Source organism: Pseudophryne corroboree, chromosome 4, assembly GCF_028390025.1.
Source record: "Pseudophryne corroboree isolate aPseCor3 chromosome 4, aPseCor3.hap2, whole genome shotgun sequence".
NCBI classification, from domain to species: Eukaryota; Metazoa; Chordata; class Amphibia; order Anura; family Myobatrachidae; genus Pseudophryne; species Pseudophryne corroboree.
In genome coordinates, this window is record NC_086447.1 from 502,960,275 (window position 1) to 502,983,796 (window position 23,522).

Genomic DNA, 23,522 nt, shown 5'->3' on the forward strand with positions numbered 1-23,522 from the left:
GGACATTCTCTAATGCAACGTCCTTCAGCCCTATAGCTGCCCAATGTCTGTCCATGATGATGGGCCTATTAATGTGGTGTCTACGTATGTAATGCGGTGGCTACGTATGTAATGCGGTGGCTATGTATGTAATGCGGTGCTAGTCATGTAATGTGGTGCTATACGTGTAGTGCGGTGTTATACCTGTAATGTTGTGCTATTCATGTTATGTGGTGCTATTTGTGTAATGCAGTGCTATACGTGTAGTGCTATACATGTAATGCGGTGCTATACGTGTAATGTAGTGCTATATGTGTAATGCAGTGCTATTTGTATAATGTGGTGCTATTCATGTAATAATGTGGTGGCTATGTATGTAATATGGTGGCTATGTATGTAATCAGGGGCGGATTGGCCACTGGGACAGATTCTGTTGCGCTTGTCCCCTGTGTCTGTGTTTCACTACTTGTGTGTGCTCCCTCCCTGTACTGTGCTGTATGTAGTGTGTGCTCCCTCCCTGTACTGTGCTGTATGTGGTGTGTGCTCCCCCTCCCTGTACTGTGCTGTATGTAGTGTGTGCTCCCTCCCTGTACTTTGCTGTATGTAGTGTGTGCTCCCTTCCTGTACTGTGCTGTATGTAGTGTGTGCTCCCTCCCTGTACTGTGCTGTATGTAGTGTGTGCTCCCTCCCTGTACTGTGCTGTATGTAGTGTGTGCTCCCTTCCTGTACTGAGCTGTATGTAGTGTGTGCTCCCTCCCTGTACTGTGCTGTATGTAGTGTGTGCTCCCTTCCTGTACTGTGCTGTATGTAGTGTGTGCTCCCTCCCTGTACTGTGCTGTATGTAGTGTGTGCTCCCTCCCTGTACTGTGCTGTATGTAGTGTGTGCTCCCTCCCTGTACTGTGCTGTATGTAGTGTGTGCTCCCTCCCTGTACTGTGCTGTATGTTGTGTGTGCTCCCCCCTGTACTGTGCTGTATGTAGTGTGTGCTCCCTCCCTGTACTGTGCTATATGTAGTGTGTGCTCCCTCCCTGTACTGTATGTAGTGTGTGCTCCCCCTCCCTGTACTGTGCTGTGTGTAGTGTGTGCTCCCTCCCTGTACTGTGCTATATGTAGTGTGTGCTCCCTCCCTGTACTGTGCTGTATGTAGTGTGTGCTCCCTCCCTGTACTGTGCTGTATGTAGTGTGTGCTCCCTCCCTGTACTGTGCTATATGTAGTGTGTGCTCCCTCCCTGTACTGTGCTATATGTAGTGTGTGCTCCCTCCCTGTACTGTGCTGTATGTAGTGTGTGCTCCCCCTCCCTGTACTGTGCTCTATGTAGTGTGTGTGCTCCCTCCCTGTACTGTGCTATATGTAGTGTGTGCTCCCTCCCTGTACTGTGCTGTATGTAGTGTGTGCTCCCTCCCTGTACTGTGCTGTTTGTAGTGTGTGCTCCCTCCCTGTACTGTGCTGTATGTAGTGTGTGCTCCCTCCCTGTATTGTGCTGTATGTAGTGTGTGCTCCCTCCCTGCAGTGGCGTCACAAGGCGGGTGCGGGGGGTGCGGCCCGCACCCGGGTGTGACGCCTGGAGGAGGGTGACACCAAATGTCAGCTACTCCGCACTGACAGGAACCAGGTGCTGCAGTGAGAAAGTCTCCTACAGCACCCGGCTCCTGTCACAGAAGAGGAGCCAACAGCGGACGGAGACTGGCTCTGGGGGAAGCCCAGCATCTCCGGAGATGCTGGGCACGCCCCCAGAGTGACGATTCCGGGATCCCCGTGAAGCCACGCCCCCTAAGTACATGGTCACGCCCCCTTTTTGCCGCGATCGCGGCAGGAGATCAGGGGCGCGCACCGGGTGTCACCACACCCGGTGACGCCTCTGCCTCCCTGTACTGTGCTGTATGTAGTGTGTGCTCCCCCTCCCTGTACTGTGCTGTATGTAGTGTGTGCTCCCTCCCTGTACTGTGCTGTTTGTAGTGTGTGCTCCCTCCCTGTACTTTGCTGTATGTAGTGTGTGCTCCCTCCCTGTACTGTGCTGTATGTAGTGTGTGCTCCCTCCCTGTACTGTGCTATGTGTAGTGTGTGCTCCCTCCCTGTACTTTATGTAGTGTGTGCTCCCTCCCTGTACTGTGGTGTATGTAGTGTGTGCTCCCTCCCTGTACTGTGCTGTATGTAGTGTGTGCTCCCTCCCTGTACTGTGCTGTATGTAGTGTGTGCTCCCTCCCTGTACTGTGCTATGTGTAGTGTGTGCTCCCCCTCCCTGTACTGTGCTGTATTTAGTGTGTGCTCCCTCCCTGTACTGTGCTGTATGTAGTGTGTGCTCCCTCCCTGTACTGTGCTGTATGTAGTGTGTGCTCCTCCTCCCTGTACTGTGCTGTATGTAGTGTGTGCTCCTCCTCCATGTACTGTGCTGTATGTAGTGTGTGCTCCCTCCCTGTACTTTGCTGTATGTAGTGTGTGCTCCCTTCCTGTACTGTGCTGTATGTAGTGTGTGTGCTCCTCCCCTGTACTGTGCTGTATGTAGTGTGTGCTCCTCCTCCATGTACTGTGCTGTATGTAGTGTGTGCTCCCTCCCTGTACTTTGCTGTATGTAGTGTGTGCTCCCTCCCTGTACTGTGCTGTATGTAGTGTGTGCTCCTCCTCCCTGTACTGTGCTGTATGTAGTGTGTGCTCCTCCTCCATGTACTGTGCTGTATGTAGTGTGTGCTCCCTCCCTGTACTTTGCTGTATGTAGTGTGTGCTCCCTTCCTGTACTGTGCTGTATGTAGTGTGTGCTCCCTCCCTGTACTGTGCTGTATGTGGTGTGTGCTCCCTTCCTGTACTGTGCTGTATGTAGTGTGTGCTTCCTCCCTGTACTGTGCTGTATGTAGTGTATGATCCCCCTCCCTGTACTGTGCTGTATGTAGTCTGTGCTCCCTCCCTGTACTGTGCTGTATGTAGTGTGTGCTCCCTCCCTGTACTGTGCTGTATGTAGTGTGTGCTCCTCCTCCATGTACTGTGCTGTATGTAGTGTGTGCTCCCTCCCTGTACTGTGCTGTATGTAGTGTGTGCTCCCTCCCTGTACTGTGCTGTATGTAGTGTGTGCTCCCTCCCTGTACTGTGCTGTATGTAGTGTGTGCTGTATGTATGTAGTGTGTGCTCCCCCTCCATGTACTGTGCTGTATGTATGTAGTGTGCTGTGTGCTCCCTCCCTGTACTGTGCTGTATGTAGTGTGTGCTCCTCCTCCCTGTACTTTGAAACATATAAGGTTAAAAAAAGGGGTTTGTAGAATGAAAAATCAATAAAATCAGAAGTAGATTAAAGGCATGACAGCAGTGTCAGTAGACACTGAAAGTGGGCATATCAGTCCTTGTATATTCAGATGTACAGATGTAAATCAGGGAAGGGCGTTGTAGCAGCATATGCATAAAGCGGGTCATTCCGAGTTGATCGCTCGCCGCCGATTTTCGCAGCGCTGCGATCAGGTAAAAAACAGCAAAACTGCGCATGGGTATGTGCCGCAATACGCATGCGTGTTGTGCGGGTACAAAGAGCATTGTTGTTGTGGAATGCTTTTAGCGACTAATCCATTCGCACAGCCAATCGCAAGGAGATTGAAAGGAAGAGGGCGTTTGTGGGTGGCAACTGACCGTTTTCTGGGAGTGTTTTGGAAAACGCAGGCGTGTTCAGGCGTTTGCAGGGCGGGTATCTGACGTCAATTCCGGGACCTCCGTCGCTAGAATCATCGCACAGGATAAGTAACTACAGGGGTGGTCTTGTTTTGCACAAAATGTGTTCGTGTCGCTCAGCTGCACATGCGATCGCACACTTGCAAAGCAAAAATACACTTCCCCGTGGGTGGTGACAATACGTTTGTACGCCTGCTAAAAGTAGCTAGCGAGCAATCAACTCAGAATGAGGGCCACAGTGACAGGTAAACATTAGCATAACGTAAAGCAAAGGCGGCCCCAACTGTGTCTGTCTCAGAATCAGAGGAGCGACCCCGCCCTCTTGATAGGCCCCTCCCACTCAACAGACTCCACCCCATTAAGGCTGCTTCCATAAATTTCCTGGGCTGGTGTTCGATCCCAATCCGCCCCTGGGGGTAGGTCCGGCACAGGATGACATAGTACCCTGCTCCAGAGTACCATGGCACAAGTTTGGGAACTAGTAGACTATATATTAGAGATGTGCACCGGACATTTTTCGGGTTTTGTGTTTTGGTTTTGGATTCGGTTCCGCGGCCGTGTTTTGGATTCGGACGCGTTGGTATCCGGACTCCAGGTCGACAGCAAAAAGGTCGACACACCTTAGGTCGACGCCAATTGGTCGACACACCTTAGATCAACATGGACAAAAGGTCGACAGGAACAAGGTCGACATGGAAAAAGGTCGACATGAGTTTTTCAGGATTTTTTTCTTTTTTGGAACCTTTTCATACTTAACAATCCACGTGGACTACGATTGGAATGGTGATCTGTGCCGAGCGAAGCGGTAGCGGAGCGAAGGCACCATGCCCGAAGCATGGCGAGCGAAGCGAGCCATGCGAGGGGACACGGTGCACTAATTGGGGTTCCCGGTCACTCTACGAAGAAAACGACACCAAAAAAACATAAAAAACGCATGTCGACCTTTTGTCCACGTCGACCTTTTTCCATGTCGACATAAGGTGTGTCGACCAATTGGTGTCGACCTAAGGTGTGTCGACCTTTTTGCTGTCGACCCTCAGTCCCAGACCCGACGCATTTTGGCAAAGCCTCCCTGAAACATTTTTGCCGGATTCGGGTGTGTTTTGGATTCGGGTGCTTTTTTTTTTTAAAAACCCTCAAAATCATAGAATTTGGGGGTAATTTTGATCCTATAGTATTATTAACCTCAATAACCACAATTTCCACTCATTTCCAGTCTATTCTGAACACCTCACACCTCACAATACTATTTTTAGTCCTAAAATTTGCACCAAGGTCGCTGGATGACTAAGCAAAGCGACCCAAGAGGGCGGCACAAACACCTGGCCCATCTAGGAGTGGCACTGCAGACACAGGATGGCCCCAAACAGCACATGATGCAAAGAAAAGAGAAAAAGAGGTGCACTGTGGTCGCTGGACGGCTAAGCTAAGCGACACAAACACCTCAATATCACAGGAATTATTTGTTCTAATCAATGGTATTATTGGTCCAAATCGCTGGAAGAAAATGACAAAATCACTGGAATTATTAATTCTAATCAATGGTATTATTGGTTCAAATCACTGGAAGAAAATGACAAAATCACTTGAATTATTCGTTCTAATCAATGGTATTATTGGTCCAAATCACTGGAAGAAAATGGAATGGATGGATACTTGCAGTGACACAGAGCTGCAAGATACAGCAATGCCCTACTGTACAACTATATACTGTTAGTCACCAAAATGCTGCACTGTAATACTAGAAGCTATAGAAAAGTATATATATTATTGTATATATCAGTACAGAGCAGCGTAACTGTGACCCATGTGTCCTGACAAGCAGTATAGAAGCTATAGAAAAGTATATATATTACTGTATATCAGTAGTAGTACAGAGCGGTGTAACTGTGACACGTGTGTCCTGACAAGCAGTATAGAAGCTATAGAAAAGTATATATAATATTACTGTATATAAGTACAGAGAGGTGTAACTGTGACCTATGTGTCCTGACAAGCAGTATAGAAGCTATAGAAAAGTATATATAATATTACTGTATATAAGTACAGAGAGGTGTAACTGTGACCTATGTGTCCTGACAAGCAGTATAGAAGCTATAGAAAAGTATATATAATATTACTGTATATCAGTACAGAGCGGTGTAACTGTGACGGTTTCGGTATGAATGGTCGACCATGTTATGGTCGACAGTTATTAGGTTGACCACTATTGGTCGACATTGACATGGTCGACATGGACACATGGTCGACACATGAAAGGTCGACGTGAGTTTTTTTACTTTTTGTGTCGTTTTTTTGCATAAAGTGACTGGGAACCCTAATTAGTGCACCGCGTCCCCTCGCATGGTGCCTTCGCTCCGCTACCGCTTCGCTCGGCACAGATTACCGTTCCAATCGTAGTTCACGTGGATCGTAAAGTATGGAAAAGTTCCCCAAAAGAAAAAAAAGTTACAAAACTCATGTCGACCTTTTCATGTGTCGACCTTTCATGTGTCGACCATGTGTCCATGTCGACCATGTCAATGTCGACCTAATGACAGTCGACCATAACATGGTCGACCATGTGAACGGATACCAACTGTGACACATGTGTTCTGACAAGCACTATAGAAGCTATAGAAAAGTATATATATTACTGTATATCAGTAGTAGTACAGAGCGGTGTAACTGTGACACATGTGTGTCCTGACAAGCAGTATAGAAGCTATAGAAAAGTATATATAATATTACTGTATATCAGTACAGAGCGGTGTTACTGTGACACATGTGTCCTGACAAGCAGTATAGAACATGCTTACCGACATTCTGGCTGCTCTCTGCGGGAGAGAGCAGCCAGGTCGGCTCAGAGGGCGGGCAGGGGAGGCTGTGAAGTAGAGGAGGGGGTGGTCCGGATGCGGGATGGGGCGGAGCAAGGGTGGGTGGGGGCGGAGCAAGGGCGGGGTCACTGTGACACCTCCTTTAAGCCACGCCCCACGCTCTGTAGTGCCGCGATCACCGGCATTACACTGCAGGGGGCGTGGCTATGATGACGCGATTCAGCAAGAATCGCGTCATCAACTGCCCAGACCGCCCACTTTACACACTAAGTGGGCGGACGGGCAGGGGGGACCCCGCAAATCGGGAGACTTGCCTGCTCTTCCGGGGGGCCGGGAGGGTCACCCGATTTTCGGGAGCCTCCCGGCCATTCCGAGAGAGTAGGCAAGTATGGTATAGAAGCTATAGAAAAGTATATATATTATTGTATATATCAGTACAGAGCGGTGTAACTGTGACACATGTGTCCTGACAAGCAGTATAGAAGCTATAGAAAAGTATATATATTATTGTATATATCAGTACAGAGCTGTGTAACTGTGACCCATGTGTGTCCTGACAAGCAGTATAGAAGCTATAGAAAAGTATATATTATATACTGGTGGTCCCCCAGTCCCCACAATGCAGCACACTGAGCACAGATATGGCAGAGAACGTAGATATTTTCAGCACACTGAGCACAGATTATTTGCAGCACACTGAGCACAGATATTTTCAGCACACTGAGCACAGATTACAGAGCTTTTCAGGGAGAGAACGCTGCCACGTCCTCTCCGTTCAATCTCCAAAGCACGAGTGAAAATGGCGGCGACGCGCGTCTCCTTATATAGAATACGAATCTCGCGAGAATCCGACAGCGGGATGATGACGTTCGGGCGCGTTCTGGTTAACCGAGCGAGGCGGGAAGATCCGAGGCTGCCTCGGAACCGTGTAAAATGGGTGAAGTTCAGGGGGGGTTCGGATCCCGAGGAACCGAACCCGCTCATCTCTACTATATATATTAAAGGTAGTATCTGTTTTGCAATTAAACCTATGTGACAACTTTGCAGTGTAATCCAATAGTAACATGAAACAAACAATAAAATATAGTTCTCTTGTGTGGGCAAGTATTGTATTGATATGAGTACATATATTGATTGACATCCGCGGTTTAAATAAGACAACTGAAAAACCTATTTGTTCTGTACGACTTAAAACTAAGGGGGTAATTCCAAGTTGATCGCAGCAGGAATTCTGTTAGCAATTGGGCAAAACCATGTGCACTGCAGGGGAGGCAGATATAACATGTGCAGAGAGAGTTAGGGGGGTCATTCCGAGTTGTTCGCTCGCAAGCTGCTTTTAGCAGCTTTACACACGCTAAGCCGCCGCCTACTGGGAGTGAATCTTAGCTTCTTAAAATTGCGAACGAAAGATTTGCAATATAGCGAAAAGACATCTCTGTGCAGTTTCTGAGTAGCTCGAGACTTACTCGGCATCTGCGATCAGTTCAGTGCTTGTTGTTTCTGGTTTGACGTCATAAACACACCCAGCGTTCGCACAGACACTCCTCCGTTTCTCCAGCCACTCCCGCGTTTTTCCCAGAAACGGTAGCGTTTTTTCGCACACACCCATAAAACGGCCAGTTTCCGCCCAGAAACACCCACTTCCTGTCAATCACATTACGATCACCAGAACGAAGAAAAAACCGTGAGTAAAAAACCTAACTGCATAGCAAATTTACTTTGCGCAGTCGCACTGCGGACATTGCGCATGCGCACTAAGCGGAAAATCGCTGCGATGCGAAAAAATTTACCGAGCGAACAACTCGGAATGACCCCCTAGATTTGGGTGTGGTGTGTTCAATCTGCAATCTAATTTGCAGTGTAAAAATAAAGCAGCCAGTATTTACCCTGCACAGAAATAAAATAACCCACTCAAATCTAACTCTCTCTGCAAATGTTATATCTGCCACACCTGCAGTGCACATGGGGGGTAATTCCAAGTTGATCGCAGCAGGATTTTTGTTAGCAATTGGGCAAAACCATGTGCACTGCAGGGGAGACAGATAGAACATGTGCAGAGAGAGATAGATTTGGGTGTGCTGTGTTCAATCTGCAATCTAATTTGCAGTGTAAAAGTAAAGCAGCCAGTATTTACCCTGCACAGAAACAAAATAACCCACCCAAATCTAACTCTTTCTGCACATGTTATATCTGCCTCCCCTGCAGTGCACATGGTTTTGCCCAACTGCTAAAAAATTTCCTGCTGCGATCAACTTGGAATTACCCCCTAAGACGTTAACATATTGCTGTGTACACCTTTTACTTGCCCTCATACATTACAACGCCTGTCTGTACCTGAAAAATGTGCTGTTTCATTGTACCACTGGGCCTTCCTTTGCAGTGCACAAATTGTTGTATACACTACTGTAGATCTCTGAATTCATGAGCTCACTGTATAAGTGTTACACTTAAATTCACCACTAGATGCTGCACTAAACAACAAATCTGAATTTGAGAAATATGCTGCCTTTTACAGAAGACTGCTGCTGCTAATATGCTGTTGCACCAATAAATAAATTAAACACAAAACCTCTTGATTTATGAACTGAGCATTGTAAAATTTGTAGCCATGAATAATCTACATGCTTTCTGTTGCACTTACGACCTCATTCAGCATCAATTGCTTCTGCAATGTGATCATATTATCCCATTTGCAGGCCCAGTGCGCACGTGCAGTGTTGGTTTTGCGCATGCTGGGAAATGGGATTGCATCGCATTGATGCGAGCGCTCTTCCTGATTGACAGGCAGGAGCATTCGCAGTGTGGCGTTGCGGGGGCGTGACGTATAAAATGGGGCTGGTCCTAGCCGTTTTCAAGAAGGCCGCGTGACATCACGTGACAGGTAAAATGGCCGCGCTGCGCCTGTTTTCGCAGCCAGGGTGCGCATGCATGGGGCTTCACTTATTTTGCAGAACCAGCGTTGGGATCACAATTGAATTGTGATCGTATCGCTGGCAGCCATTAGCATGCTGGGCAGCCTTGCCCTGTGCTGGGTGGCCCCCAGCATGCGATCGTCAGCAGTTGCAGTTATGCTATATTAGCAATACTGCAACTGAAGCTGAATAAGACCCTTAAATCTTACATGTTTGCTCATCTGCTGCAGTATTATAGATGTCATATATGACAGCTTCAACAAATGATGAAATGTAATCCTGATTACAGGGGAAGCTAAGGAGACATGTGTTTATATTTGCAGTAACTTGCATTATGACAATTTTGTATTTTTTTTTATAAAGGAGGCTACATTCTAACCCGCAACTTGTTTGTGTTAATTAAAATATTATAAAATTATTGCAGTAAACATTGAGATATAAGATTTTTCAAACTCCTCTCTCAAAGAGAGATCAGGCTAAAATCAAACATTGTCAGGGTCCCAAAACTTTTATGGCTGGCCCTACATCCTGGTAAGCTCTAGTTTAACTCTGCATTTCAAAGCTGGCCTATTCCGCATCCATGCAGCACAAAATATTCATGGGACAAATTTTACACCATTAGGTATACATGATTGTAACTATGCCCAGAGTCTCCTGTAAATGATCATGATCACACAATACAATACATCATCATCCAAGTTTCTATACATTAAAGTGTGAAAAGTCCTATGTCATTGTATTTGCGATGGCGATAGGAATTCATAAAATCCTGTTTCTCTTACGTCCTAGAGGATGCTGGGGACTCCGTAAGGACCATGGTGTATAGACGGGCTCCGCAGGAGACATGGGCACTGTAAAGCTTTAGAATGGGTGTGCACTGGCTCCTCCCTCTATGCCCCTCCTCCAGACCTCAGTTAGATCCTGTGCCCAGAGGAGACTGGATGCACTGCAGGGGAGCTCTATTGAGTTTCTCTGAAAAGACTTTTGTTAGGATTTTTATTTTCAGGGAGCACTGCTGGCAACAGGCTCCCTGCATCGTGGGACTGAGGGGAGAGAAGCAGACCTACTTAACTGATAGGCTCTGCTTCTTAGGCTACTGGACACCATTAGCTCCAGGGGGTCGGAACACAGGTGTCGTCCTCGCTGTTCGTCCCGGAGCCGCGCCGCCGTCCTCACAGAGACGGAAGATAGAAGCCGAGTGAGTATAAGAAGAAAGAAGACTTCACAGGCGGCAGAAGACTTCAGATCTTCACTGAGGTACCACGCAGCGGTAACACTGCGTGCCATAGCTCCCACACTCACACACACAGAAGGCACTGTAAGGGTGCAGGGCGCAGGGGGGGCGCCCTGGGCAGCAATAATTACCTCAAGGGACACTGGCTAGCATGTTATATACTCCGGAGGCAGTATATTAGAAAACCCCCGCCAGTATAAAGAATTTGAGCAGGACCGAAGCCCGCCGTCGAGGGGGCGGAGCTTGATCCTCCAGCACTAACCAGCGCCATTTTCTCCACAGCACGCTGCAGAGAAGCTGCTCCCCGGACTCTCCCCTGCTGAGCAAGTACAGAGGGCAAAAACGAGGGGGGTGGGGCACATTTAATTGGCACAGTAAGTGTATTATTTATCTATAAAAGCGCTGTACAGACTGGGATTTTGTTCCAGTGTCCAGTGGCGCTGGGTGTGTGCTGGCATACTCTCTCTCTGTCTCTGCAAAGGGCCTTATTGGGGGGCTGTCCCCATATTTGTATATCCCAGTGTGTGTGGGGGTATCAGTACGTGTGTGTCGGCATGTCTGAAGTGGAAGGCTCGTCTAGGGAGGAGGCAGAACAGATGATTGTGGTGTCTCCGTCGGCACCGCCGACACCTGATTGGTTGGATATGTGGAATGTTTTAAATGCAAATGTGACTTTATTACATAAAAGATTGGACAAAACAGAGTCCAGGGAAATAGCAGGGAGTCAATCCATGGCTTTGACTGTGGCACAAGGCCCTTCGGGGTCTCATAAACGTCCCCTTTCCCAGGTAGCAGACACTGATACCGACACGGATTCTGACTCCAGGGTCGACTATGATGATGCGAGGTTACACCCACGGGTGGCCAAGAGTATTTCATTATATGATTATTGCAATAAAGGATGTTTTGCATATCACAGTAGACCCCAAATATATGCACTCTTGTCCCCACCTAATGCGCGAACAAGTGTGCACACTCCCAAGCGCTGGTGATGATCGAGAAATGGAAGTTAAATGATGGTACAGGCTGCTGCCCCAACTTATAAGGATAATTGTATTCCTTATATTACAAAAAAAACACACTACTTTGCATAGGAGAAAACTCCTTGCAAATAAAGAGGGGCGCTGTCTGCACCAATCAATGGAGACCACAAAAATATATTAATAATAAAATTTCATATGATTTATTTTATTTAAAAAAAACTCAAATCTCACATATATATGCTGCAGCACAAAAAAGTATTCAATCAAACAACCATGATTAAATGAACATCAGATCAATTCATAAGCTTATATATTCCCCCAATCTGCAATCCATGATTACTATAAACTATAAAACAATCAATTAAAACTTGATGTATAGATATTTCCTACTAATGTCCACTGAATCGTATATATAAAGTGGTATGGGCTGATCTTCAAACACTAGGTGTTCATATGTCCCTAAAATTGCGTAAGATCTTATTTAAGAATGTGTGCACACACTGATTTATATAATTAAATATTGTCATATTGTTATATATATACATGTGTACATGTATTTATATGTGTAATATAGATAAATTTCCCCATGTGTGTATGTGCACGCATATGCACATATATAGAATATTATATTTGAGGTGGTGGATGAACATCAGAGTATATATATGGGTCAATAAATATGAGGGGTTAAATATGCATATTTTAAAAGCATTTATAAACGTAATGTATTTCATAACAATGGTAGCCATTTGAAAATGAGGTGTGGAATACATGTATTAGTGGTTTATTGGAATCAAAGATGGCCACCGGAACCCAAAATGAGGCTTGGTTTCCTAAGAAATATTTCTTCAACTATTTCCTGACATGAAAACGAGGTTTGGTAGGGGCTGTCAAAATGGCCGCTGCAGTCTATAAAAGGAATGGACTGAAAGTGAGGCCTGGAACGCACAAGCGAGTGCGCATGCGCAAATCGGCACGGGAATTGCAAATTACAGGGCCTATATAAACGGGGCCCACTGAACATAGTCATTCGAACTGAGGAAGCCGCTGATGTGATAGAAGGCGGAGAAACGCGTTTTCGAGTTGACTGAGTCAGGGTGTATCACCTCTATTCACTACGATTTGGAATCCAGTTTAGATCCACGGCATAATTGTCAGTGTACCTGCAATTGCGGCTAACCACTAGCAGAGGGAGCCGAAGCACTGTGGATGCCTGTGAAAAGATTTCATACTCCAGATAGTCTGCACTAAAATGGAACAAGCACCAGCAGAGGGAGTGGAATCATGGATCAATATAAAATTTGAAACCAGCTGGAGGGTATATAAATGTCAAACATGCATGACAATATTTAATTATATAAATCAGTGTGTGCACACATTCTTAAATAAGATCTTACGCAATTTTGGGGACATATGAACACCTAGTGTTTGAAGATCAGCCCATACCACTTTATATATACGATTCAGTGGACATTAGTAGGAAATATCTATACATCAAGTTTTAATTGATTGTTTTATGGTTTATAGTAATCATGGATTGCAGATTGGGGGAATATATAAGCTAATGAATTGATCTGATGTTCATTTAATCATGGTTGTTTGATTGAATACTTTTTTGTGCTGCAGCATATATATGTGAGATTTGAGTTTTTTTTAAATAAAATAATCATATGAAATTTTATTATTAATATATTTATGTGGTCTCCATTGATTGGTGCAGACAGCGCCCCTCTTTATTTGCAAGGAGTTTTCTCCTATGCAAAGTAGTGTGTTTTTTCACAGTAGACCTCTCTGTCCTTGACACGAGGGTCTGCATGTTTAAGGAAAAGAAACCTGAGGTAACGTTTCCCCCATCTCATGAGCTGAACTCCTTATTTGAAAAAGCTTGGGAAACTCCAGAGAAGAAACTGCAGATTCCCAAGAGAATTATTATGGCGTATCCTTTCCCCTCACAGGACAGGTTACGGTGGGAATCCTCGCCCACGGTGGACAAGGCTTTAACGCACTTGTTCAAAAAGGTGGCACTACCGTCTCCGGACACGGCAGCCCTCAAGGATCCTGCTGATCGCAGACAGGAAACTACCTTGAAATCGATTTATACACATACGGGTGCCTTGCTCAGACCGGCAGTAGCGTCGGCATGGGTGGGTAGCGCAATTGCAGCATGGGCAAATAACTTGTCATCTCACATAAACACCCTAGATAAGGATAGCATTTTATTGACCTTGGGTTACATTAAAGAGGCAGTGTTATATATGAGAGAGGCTGCGAGAGACATTGGGCTGTTGGGTTCAAGAGCAAATTGCCTCCTCGACGATTTTTCAAATCGGCTTTGCCAGCTTCTCCCCCAGAGAGGGAAATAGTTTCAGCTGCCGTACAAAAGCTGTGTCAACAGCAAGTGATTATCAAAGTTCCCCTAATGCAACAGGGGAAAGGGTACTATTCAACCCTATTTGTGGTCCCGAAGCCGGATGGCTCGGTTAGACCCATTCTGAATCTAAAATCCCTGAACCTGTATTTGAAAAAGCTCAAATTCAAGATGGAATCTCTCCGGGTAGTGATCTCCAGCATGGAAGGGGGGGATTTTATGGTATCACTAGACATAAAGGATGCATACCTTCATGTCCCCATTTATTCCCCTCATCAGGCGTACCTGAGATTCGCTGTAAATGACTGTCATTACCAGTTTCAGACGTTGCCGTTTGGGCTTTCCATGGCCCCCGAGGATTTTCACCAATGTAATGGCGGAAATGATGGTGCTCTTGCGCAGGCAAGGAGTCACAATTATCCCATACTTGGACGATCTCCTGATAAAAGCGAGATCGAGAGATCAATTGCTGAAAAGCGTGTCACTCTCCCTGAGAGTGCTGCAGCAACACGGCTGGATCCCAAATCTACTAAAAGTCGCAGTTGATTCCAAAGACTCAGCTATCATTTTTAGGCATGATTCTGGACACGGAAAAAAAAAGAGGGTTTTTCTCCCAACGGAAAAAGCCCAGGAACTCCAGAACATGGGGGGTAATTCCAAGTTGATCGCAGCAGGAACTTTTTTTAGCAGTTGGGCAAAACCATGTGCACTGCAGGGGGGCAGATATAACATTTGCAGAGAGAGTTAGATGTGGGTGGGTTATTTTGTTTCTGTGCAGGGTAAATACTGGCTGCTTTATTTTTACACTGCAATTTAGATTGCAGATTGAACTCACCACACCCAAATCTATCTCTCTCTGCACATGTTATATCTGCCTCCCCTGCAGTGCACATGGTTTTGCCCAACTGCTAAAAAATTTCCTGCTGCGATCAACTTGGAATTACCCCCATGATCAGAGACCTGGTAAAACCAAAAAGAGTGTCAGTTCATCAATGCACTCGAGTACTGGAAAAAATGGTGGCGGCCTACGAGGCCATACCCTTCGGCAGGTTCCATGCAAGGATGTTTCAGTGGGACCTTCTGGACAAGTTGTCGGGGTCCCATCTACAAATACATCGGAAAATAAGCCTGTCCTCCAGGGCCAGGGTGTCTCTCCTGTGGTGGCTTCAGAGTGCTCACCTTCTAGAGGGCCACAGGTTCGGCATTCAAGACTGGGTTCTAGTGACCAGGGACGCGAGCCTCCGAGGATGGAGAGCAGTCACACAAGGAAGACATTTTCAGGGACTATGGTCAAGCCAGGAGGCTTGTTTACACATCAACGTGCTGGAATTAAGGGCCATATACAACGGCCTACATCAAGCGGAGAATCTTCTTCACGACCTACCCATTCTGATTCAATCAGACAGCGTCACAGCCGTGGCTCATGTAAACCGCCAGGGCGGGACAAGGAGCAGGGTGGCAATGGCGGAAGCCACCAGGATTCTTCGCTGGGCGGAAAATCACGTAAGCGCTCTGTCAGCAGTCTTCGTTCCGGAAGTGGACAACTGGGAAGCAGACTTCCTCAGCAGACACGATCTCCATCCGGGAGAGTGGGGTCTTCATCAAGAAGTTTTTGCAGAGATAACAAGTCGTTGGGGACTTCCTCAAATAGACATGATGGCATCACGCCTCAACAAGAAGCTTCAGATGTATTGTTCCAGGTCAAGGGACCCTCAGGCAGTAGCGGTGGACGCCCTCGTGACACCATGGGTGTTTCAGTCGGTCTATGTGTTCCCTCCTCTTCCGCTCATCTCAAAAATATTGAGAATCATACAACGAAAAAGAGTACAGACAATACTCATTGTTCCGGATTGGCCTCGAAGGGCCTGGTATTCAGATCTTCAGGAAATGCCCACAGAAGATCCGTGGCCTCTTCCTCCCAGGGAGGACCTGTTGCAGCAGGGGCCCTGTGTGTGACTTACCGTGGTTACGTTTGACGGCATGGCGGTTGAACACCAAATCCTAGCTAGGAAAGGTATTCCTGGGGAAGTCATCCCTACTCTGACAAAAGCTAGGCAGGAGGTGACGGCGAAACATTATCACCGTATCTGGAGGAAATATGTATCTTGGTGTGAAGCCAAGAATGCTCCTACGGAAGATTTCCACCTGGGCCGTTTTCTCCACTTTCTACAGACAGGAGTGGATATGGGCCTAAAGTTAGGCTCCATTAAGGTGCAGATTTCGGCCCTATCAATATTCTTTCAGAAGGAATTGGCTTCTCTCCCAGAAGTCCAGACTTTTGTAAAGGGAGTGCTGCACATCCAGCCTCCTTTTGTGCCCCCAGTGGCACCATGGGACCTTAACGTGGTTTTACAGTTCCTTAAATCACACTGGTTTTAACCTCTTCAAACGGTTGAATTAAAATTTCTCACTTGGAAAGTGGTCATGTTGCTGGCCTTGGCATCTGCAAGGCGGGTGTCCGAATTGGCGGCTTTTTCTCACAAGAGCCCCTATCTGATTTTCCATGTGGATCGAGCAGAGTTGAGAACTCGTCATCAATGTCTACCTAAGGTGGTTTCGTCGTTTCATATGAACCAACCTATTGTGGTGCCTGTGGCTACGGCTGTCTTGGAGTCAGGGCCTTAAAAATGTATGTAGCCAGGACGGCTCGAGTTCGGAAAACAGAGGCACTGTTTGTCCTGTATGCAGCCAACAAGGTTGGCGCTCCTGCTTCTAAGCAGACTATTGCTCGCTGGGTCTGTAACACAATTCAGCAGGCTCATTCTACGGCTGGATTGCCGTTACCTAATTCGGTAAAGGCCCATTCCACTAGGAAGGTGGGCTCTTCTTGGGCGGGTGCCCGAGGCGTCTCGGCTTTACAGATTTGCCGAGCAGCTACTTGGTCGGGTTCAAACACTTTTGCAAAATTCTACAAGTTTGATACCCTGGCTGAGGAGGACCTTATGTTTGCTCAATCGGTGCTACAGAGTCATCCACACTCTCCCGCCCGGTTTGGAGCTTTGGTATAATCCCCATGGTCCTTACGGAGTCCCCAGCATCACTTGGACGTAAGAGAAAATACGATTTTAAACCTACCGGTAAATCATTTTCTCCTATTCCGTAGAGGATGCTGGGCGCCCGTCCCAGTGCGGACTAATTTCTGCAAGGCTTGTATATAGTTGTTGCTTACATAAGGGTTATGTTACAGTTTAGATCCGTCTTTGGCTGATGCTGTTTTGTTCATACTGTTAACTGGTTTCGTATATTCCATGTTGTACGGTGTGGATGGTGTGGGCTGGTATGAATCTTGCCCTTAGATTAACAAAAATCCTTTCCTCGTACTGTCCGTCTCCTCTGGGCACAGTTCTTTAACTGAGGTCTGGAGGAGGGGCATAGGGGAGGAGCCAGTGCACACCCATATAAAGTCTTTAGAGTGCCCATGTCTCCTGCGGAGCCCGTCTATACCCCATGGTCCTTACGGAGTCCCCAGCATCCTCTATGGACTAGGAGAAAAAGATTTACCGGTAGGTTTAAAATCTTATTTTTTCAATATCATGTACTTACAACAGAGATAGGAATTCACTCTATGAAAAATCCCTGTTTTGATGGATCTTTGTAAATTTGTTTAACAAGGACCCTGGTATTAGTCGTACTACTGCAAATTCTTCTTCTCTTAGCTGATCATAATTAGTGCAATAATTATTTATTTTTATTTAAATAAAGATTTTTTCAAAGTATTATTATTATTATACTTTATTTACATGGCGTCATAATGGTTCCGCAGCGCCTATCAAAGAACATAAACAAATGAACAAAACAATAAAAACAGTGACTTACAGTACAGGACAATGTAGGACAAGTACATAGTATATGAATATACAGTAGCTGCATCAGCAGATGACACTGAAATAAGCATCAGGGTGTCCAAAACAAAAGGCTAGGTGGCTTTGAAAAGAGTATGATGTAGAAGATAGTCTAAGTAAGGGAAGGAAAAGCACATGGAAGAGAGCCCTGGTCGTGAGAACTTACATTCTAAAGGGGGCAGGCAGACAAACAAGGGTGACACAGATGGGGTAGACAATGAACATGGAACAGAGGCTTAAGATGAGAGATGGCTGGGTTTGATGAAGAAGTGGGTCTTGAGAAGCTGTTTGAAGTTTTGTAGAGAGGTGGAAAGCCTGATGGGGAGAGGCAGAGAATTCCTGAGATAGGGAGCAGCACGTGCAAAATCTTGGAGGAAGGAATTGGAGCAAGTGTTCAGATGGGAGGAGAGGCAGCATGCATTTGTGGAGCGAAGAGGACGGGCGAGAATGTAAAGGGAGATAAGGTCAGAGATGTAAATAGGAGAGGAATGGGTGAGGGCCGTATAAGTGAATGTGAGAAGCTTGAATTGGGTTCTGATGGGGAAGGGGAGCCAGTGTAGCGCTTGTAAGAGTGAGGAGTATGTTTTGAATGCAAAAATGAGCTAGACAGCAGCATTGAGGATAGATTGGAGTGGATATAGGCGTTTGTCAGGGAGGCCAGATAGGAGGAGATTACAGTAGTCCAATCTTGAAATGACCAGTGAGTGCATGAGTTTCTTAGTAGCATCCAAGGTAAGAAAGGGTCTGGTCATGGAAATATTTTTGAGATGGAAATTGCAGGACTGCAAGAGGTACTACTGAATATGTGGTTTGAAGGAGAGGGAGGAGTCCAGGATAACTCCAAGGGACCGTACGTGGGAGCTAGTTGTTCCATCAATAGATAATGAATTTGTTGGAAGTGAGGTTATGCAGCAGAGTAGGAAGATGATCAGCTCAGTTTTCAACATGTTAAGTTTAAGAAAGCACTGGTACATCCAAGTAAAGGTTGCAGAGAGACAGTTGGAGATACGAGTGAGGAGAGAGGGAAAGAGGACTGGAAAGGGGGAGAGCCAGATTAGGGCCATGACTTTCTCTCTAGATATCGGGAAAAGGAAGTCAGGGTTGGTAGGAAGGGGTGATCAGGGAAAGGAGGGTCTGGTGATGTCCTGGCATATTGAGTCAATTTAAATGTACAGTGGGTGGCAATGTCAAGGGCAGAGAGTTTGGAGGGTAGTTGACATAGGTGTAGGCAGAAGAGGTAATTGACAGCGGCAAAGAGACGCCAGCAGTTTGAATACCGGGTGGAGATGAGGTTCTTGAAATACGACTGTTTAGAGAGGGAAAGGGCAGCACTGTGAGATGACAGCATCATTTTGAAATAGAGGAAGTCTGTCTTAGAGCGTGATTTCCTCCGCCGTCACTCAGCAGTATGTGAACATTTTTATAGATACAGTATCTGTTTACTTTGTGATGCCAGGGTTGAGGTGATCTGCAAGGGTGAATAGTGGTCACCGGAGCAACAATGTCAACTGCAGAAGTATGAGAGGCATTGTATAAGGAAGTGTCTTGTTCAGGGCAGGATAGATAGAAAATTGGAGAGAGAAGTGAATTGAACAAGGAGGATAAGGAATTGGTGTCGATAGTCTCAATGTTATGCTTAGTGATAGTAGCCTTAGGAGGCGGAGGTGGAGAAGCAGAAAGGGATAAATTAAAAGAAAGCAGGTGATGGGCAGAGAGGGAGAATGGGGAGTTGGAGTAGCCAGAAATATCACAACGGTGAGTGGCCACAAGTTCAACTGAGTGCCCCCTCAAATGGGAGGGTGAGGAGAGGTCTACTGGGAAAACCAAACAATGATGTGAGGTTAAGAAGTTTAGCGGCCGAGGGTTTAGTGGGGATATCGATTGGGATGTTGAAATCACCTAAGATAATTGAGGGAATGTCTGAAGTGAGGATGCCAGGAAGTAAAGTTGTTGAGCAATTTAGTGGGAATGCCAGGGGGACAGTATATGACAGCTACTCGAAGGTGTACCTCAAATGTAATAAATGTAAGGGACGGTTCTGGTGGTATGAATTATTAGGAGAAGGACCCCAACATCATCGCCAGGATGACCCCTGGGCCAGGGTGTGTATGTGAATGTGATTTCCCCAGTGGAGAAAGCAGCAGGAGAAGTGGTGTCAGAGGGGGAAATCCATGTTTCTTTAATGGCTAGGAGGTTAAGGGAGTTAGAGATGAAAAGGGACCAGTTTGTTACAGACAGATCTGGCATTCCAGTAGGTACAGTAGAGAGGGAGAGATATGAATGAGATTTTCAGGGTTGCTGTAGCGTTGAGTTGAGTTTAATATGTTAGAAAGGGAAACTGCAGAAGGGGGGCAGGAAAGGAATACAGTGTGATACGGATGGAGGTGAGGTGAAGTGACAGGGAAAGGTGGTGGGGAGCAGGGCAGAGTGATTGGGTAGTATGCCCATGGCGGGGCAGAGGTTACTGAAAGTGGGGTAACAGGAGAGGTAGGGAAGGGAAGCAGAAGGGTGGATGGGAGACAGGAGGGGAGAGATGAGGAGATATAGGAGGATAGGGGGGAAGCATAGAGGTGGCAAGAGGGGACAAAATAAAGGATTAGGTAGCCAAAGAGTGATGGTGGGAGTTAATAAAAACCTGGACTGGTATGGATGAGGTAAATGGGTGGTAAAATTTGGAAATAGGAGTGGAGACTGTATGATAGAGACAGAACAGTAGAATTGCAGGAATGCAGGTGAAAGTACATTGTTGGTAAATGTGTATGTTCAATGGCAATAATACAGTTTCAAGAAAAATAAAATTGAAGTTATTAAGGTTGCATAAGTTGAATTTTAAAGTAGACTATTAGAATTGAGAGGTTGTGAGAGTAGGGAAAAAGACTGGACTCTCAAACGTGTTGGTTGGAAATGCTGGCAGTTGGGATGACCAAACGTGGTATCCCAATGCTAAGAATCTTGACATTGGGAAGGTAAGTCCCCCTACCTCTTACCCTCCCTCCCCGCACCCTAAACCTAACCCCCCTGCCACAGCCTAACCCTCCCCGATGGTGCCTAACACTTAACCCCCCATAGCCTAAACCTAACCCTTCCTCTCCCCGCAGTCTAATCCTAACCCTCCCCCTGGAACCTAAACCTAACATTCCCCACCCGGCGGCTTACCTGCCTGGTGGCCCGGTCCACGCTCGTTCAGGTTTCCGGTGTTTGGGATTGTGGCTCCAGGATGTTGCTCCTTGTCGGGATGATGCGCTGCCATTTCAATCATTGTCAGGAATCCGGCGTCAGTATTTCGACTGTCGAGATCCCAACTGGCGGGATCCTGACCGGATCCCCTTTCAAACATAAAAGGACAAAATGACATTGGTACAGCTGTGAATTCATATTTTTGTGGTAAACTAAAAGTATAACCATAAGGAGTTGCAGTTGAAGTGGAAAGGTCTTGCAGCGTTCCAAACATAGATTTAAGGAATGAGTATCCAGGGTACTCAGAATGGAGTTGTTTGTTGTGAAGCGTAAGTGGAGTAACATTTGTTGTTTAAAAGCAGTCCTTCATTGTTCCAGATTTTTGGTAGGATGTTAGAAGTTAGAATTATTTAGATTTTTTTTATATTTGTATTCTATTTTTATGTATTGTTTTTCCTCATATGTGGAAATTAAGCTCAAGTTCATGCTCTCAGGGGGTCATTCAGATCTGATCGCCGCTGTGCGTTTTCACACAGCAGGCGGTCAGATCCGAACTGTGCATGTGTACGCACCGCACTGCGCCAGCACGACACACGGCTGCAACGGGTATCGGCGCCCTGCGATGGGATTGTGCAAAGGATCCATTCGCACAGGCGATCGCAAGGAGATTGACAGGCAGAGGCTGTTTGTGGGTGGCAACTGACCGTTTTCAGGGAGTGTCCGGAAAAATGCAGGCGAGATCAAGCGTTTTCAGGGAGGGTGTCTGACGTCAAATCTGGTCCCGAACAGCCTGATGTGATCGCAGCGGCTGAGTAAGTCCTAAGCTGCGCAGGGACTGCACAAAATCAGTTTGTGCAGCTCTGCTACACATGCGATAGCACACTTGCACGGCGAAAGGCGAAAATACACTCCCCCTGTAGGCGGCGACTATCTGACCGCAAGACTGCAAAAATCGCTGCCTAGTGATCAGATCTGAATGACAATGAACCCCTCAGTTTATCTGCAAAAGTGTAAATCTGCTAACATTTCCAGACTGGCCTGGCTTTAGGCAATATTGTAGTTACAGAAGGTATCCGGACTCCAGGTTGACAACAAAAAGGTCGACACACCTTAGGTCGACACCAATTGGTCGACACACCTTATGTCGACATGGACAAAAGGTCGACATGGACAAAAGGTCGACAGGAACAAGGTCGACATGGAAAAAGGTCGACATGAGTTTTTCACAATTCTTTTCTTTTTTGGAACCTTTTCATACTTAGCGATCCACGTGGACTACGATTGGAACGGTAATCTGTGCCGAGCGAAGCGAAGGCACCATGCCCGAAGCATGGCGAGCGAAGCGGTGCACTTATTGGGGTTCCCGGTCACTCTACGAAGAAAACGACACAAAAAACCCATAAAAAACTCATGTCGACCTTTTTCCATGTCGAACTTGTTCCTGTCGACCTTTTGTCCATGTCGACCTAAGGCGTGTCAACCAATTGGCGTCGACCTAAGGCGTGTCGACCTGGAGTCCCAGACCCGTTACAGATTGTGTCAATAGATGGCAATAGTAACAACCTTGACTACATACTGTATACATAACTTGTTGAAAATTATGGTCACTGAGTGATTTTTTTGAATAATCTTGTTTTTATTGTGCTTACAGAAAGTGATGTAGAAATAGAAATATTACCGACGATGGAGAAGGCAGGCTGGTACTCTCAAGGCAACTGGGTACATCTGTATGACCTGTTAAAGAAAATGACTGGAAAGCCTGAACCAAAGGTTCGACAACAAAAATAACATTTAAATATTTTTTCCTTAACTAAATGCTATCAATTATGTATATACTTAAAAACAGGCAAGAAAGAGTCTAATTTGTCTATGTACTAAGCCTTGGAGAGAGATATAATAGATTAAGATAAAGTACCAGCCAATCAGCTCCTAGCTGCCAAGTCACAGGCAGTGTTTGAAAAATGACTTAATCTCCGTCCACTTTATCTCTCTCCAATGATTATTACATGGACACCTAAGTTGCTTGGAGCCTGTTAAGTGCAAATTGAACCAGTCTCACAAACAAATTTTAAACTTTATAAAAACCCACACTGGTAACCGAATCATCAGCAGTATTCCCAAACACAGAAGAAATCATGCTTTTTTTTTTTTTTTTTTTAAATAAGTGTTCCAAACACTATAATCCTCTTTTCACATCACAGTTGCAGCAGTTACTACATACTACAATTACATAATTGAGTGAGTCTTAGCAGCATTTGACAAATCAAACATGGGCCGCAGCAATTATCGCCATCAACCTGAACCCAGGGTTTGAGTACCCATAATGCATGTGATTCCAGACAGGTAATGTAGATTGGCAACTTTTAGGTGGCCATCTTGGATGCATTTTATAGACAAGCCATTAATGTATTTTTGGTACATGCCCTCTGCAAACCCCAACCCAGCCCCTTGGCCAGGAAGTCATAAGTGTGAAATGTGGCTGAGGCTTCAGGGCAAAAGAGGTGCATTGTGGAAGCATGCGCATGCACAATAAAACAAAGGGATGTTGGGAAAAGACCCTCAAGT

At 46.0% G+C, this 23,522-nt stretch overlaps 1 protein-coding gene across 1 annotated transcript in view; it reads left to right on the top strand.

Annotated features, from left to right (window-relative positions):
- Window positions 1-23,522, top strand: part of NT5DC1 (5'-nucleotidase domain containing 1) — a 702,933-nt gene that overhangs the window by 560,639 nt on the left and 118,772 nt on the right. Inside the window, exon 9 of the mRNA XM_063917166.1 lies at window positions 22,609-22,727. Coding sequence (XP_063773236.1) covers window positions 22,609-22,727 — 119 coding nt within the window. The remainder of the gene's footprint in view (window positions 1-22,608; window positions 22,728-23,522) is intronic.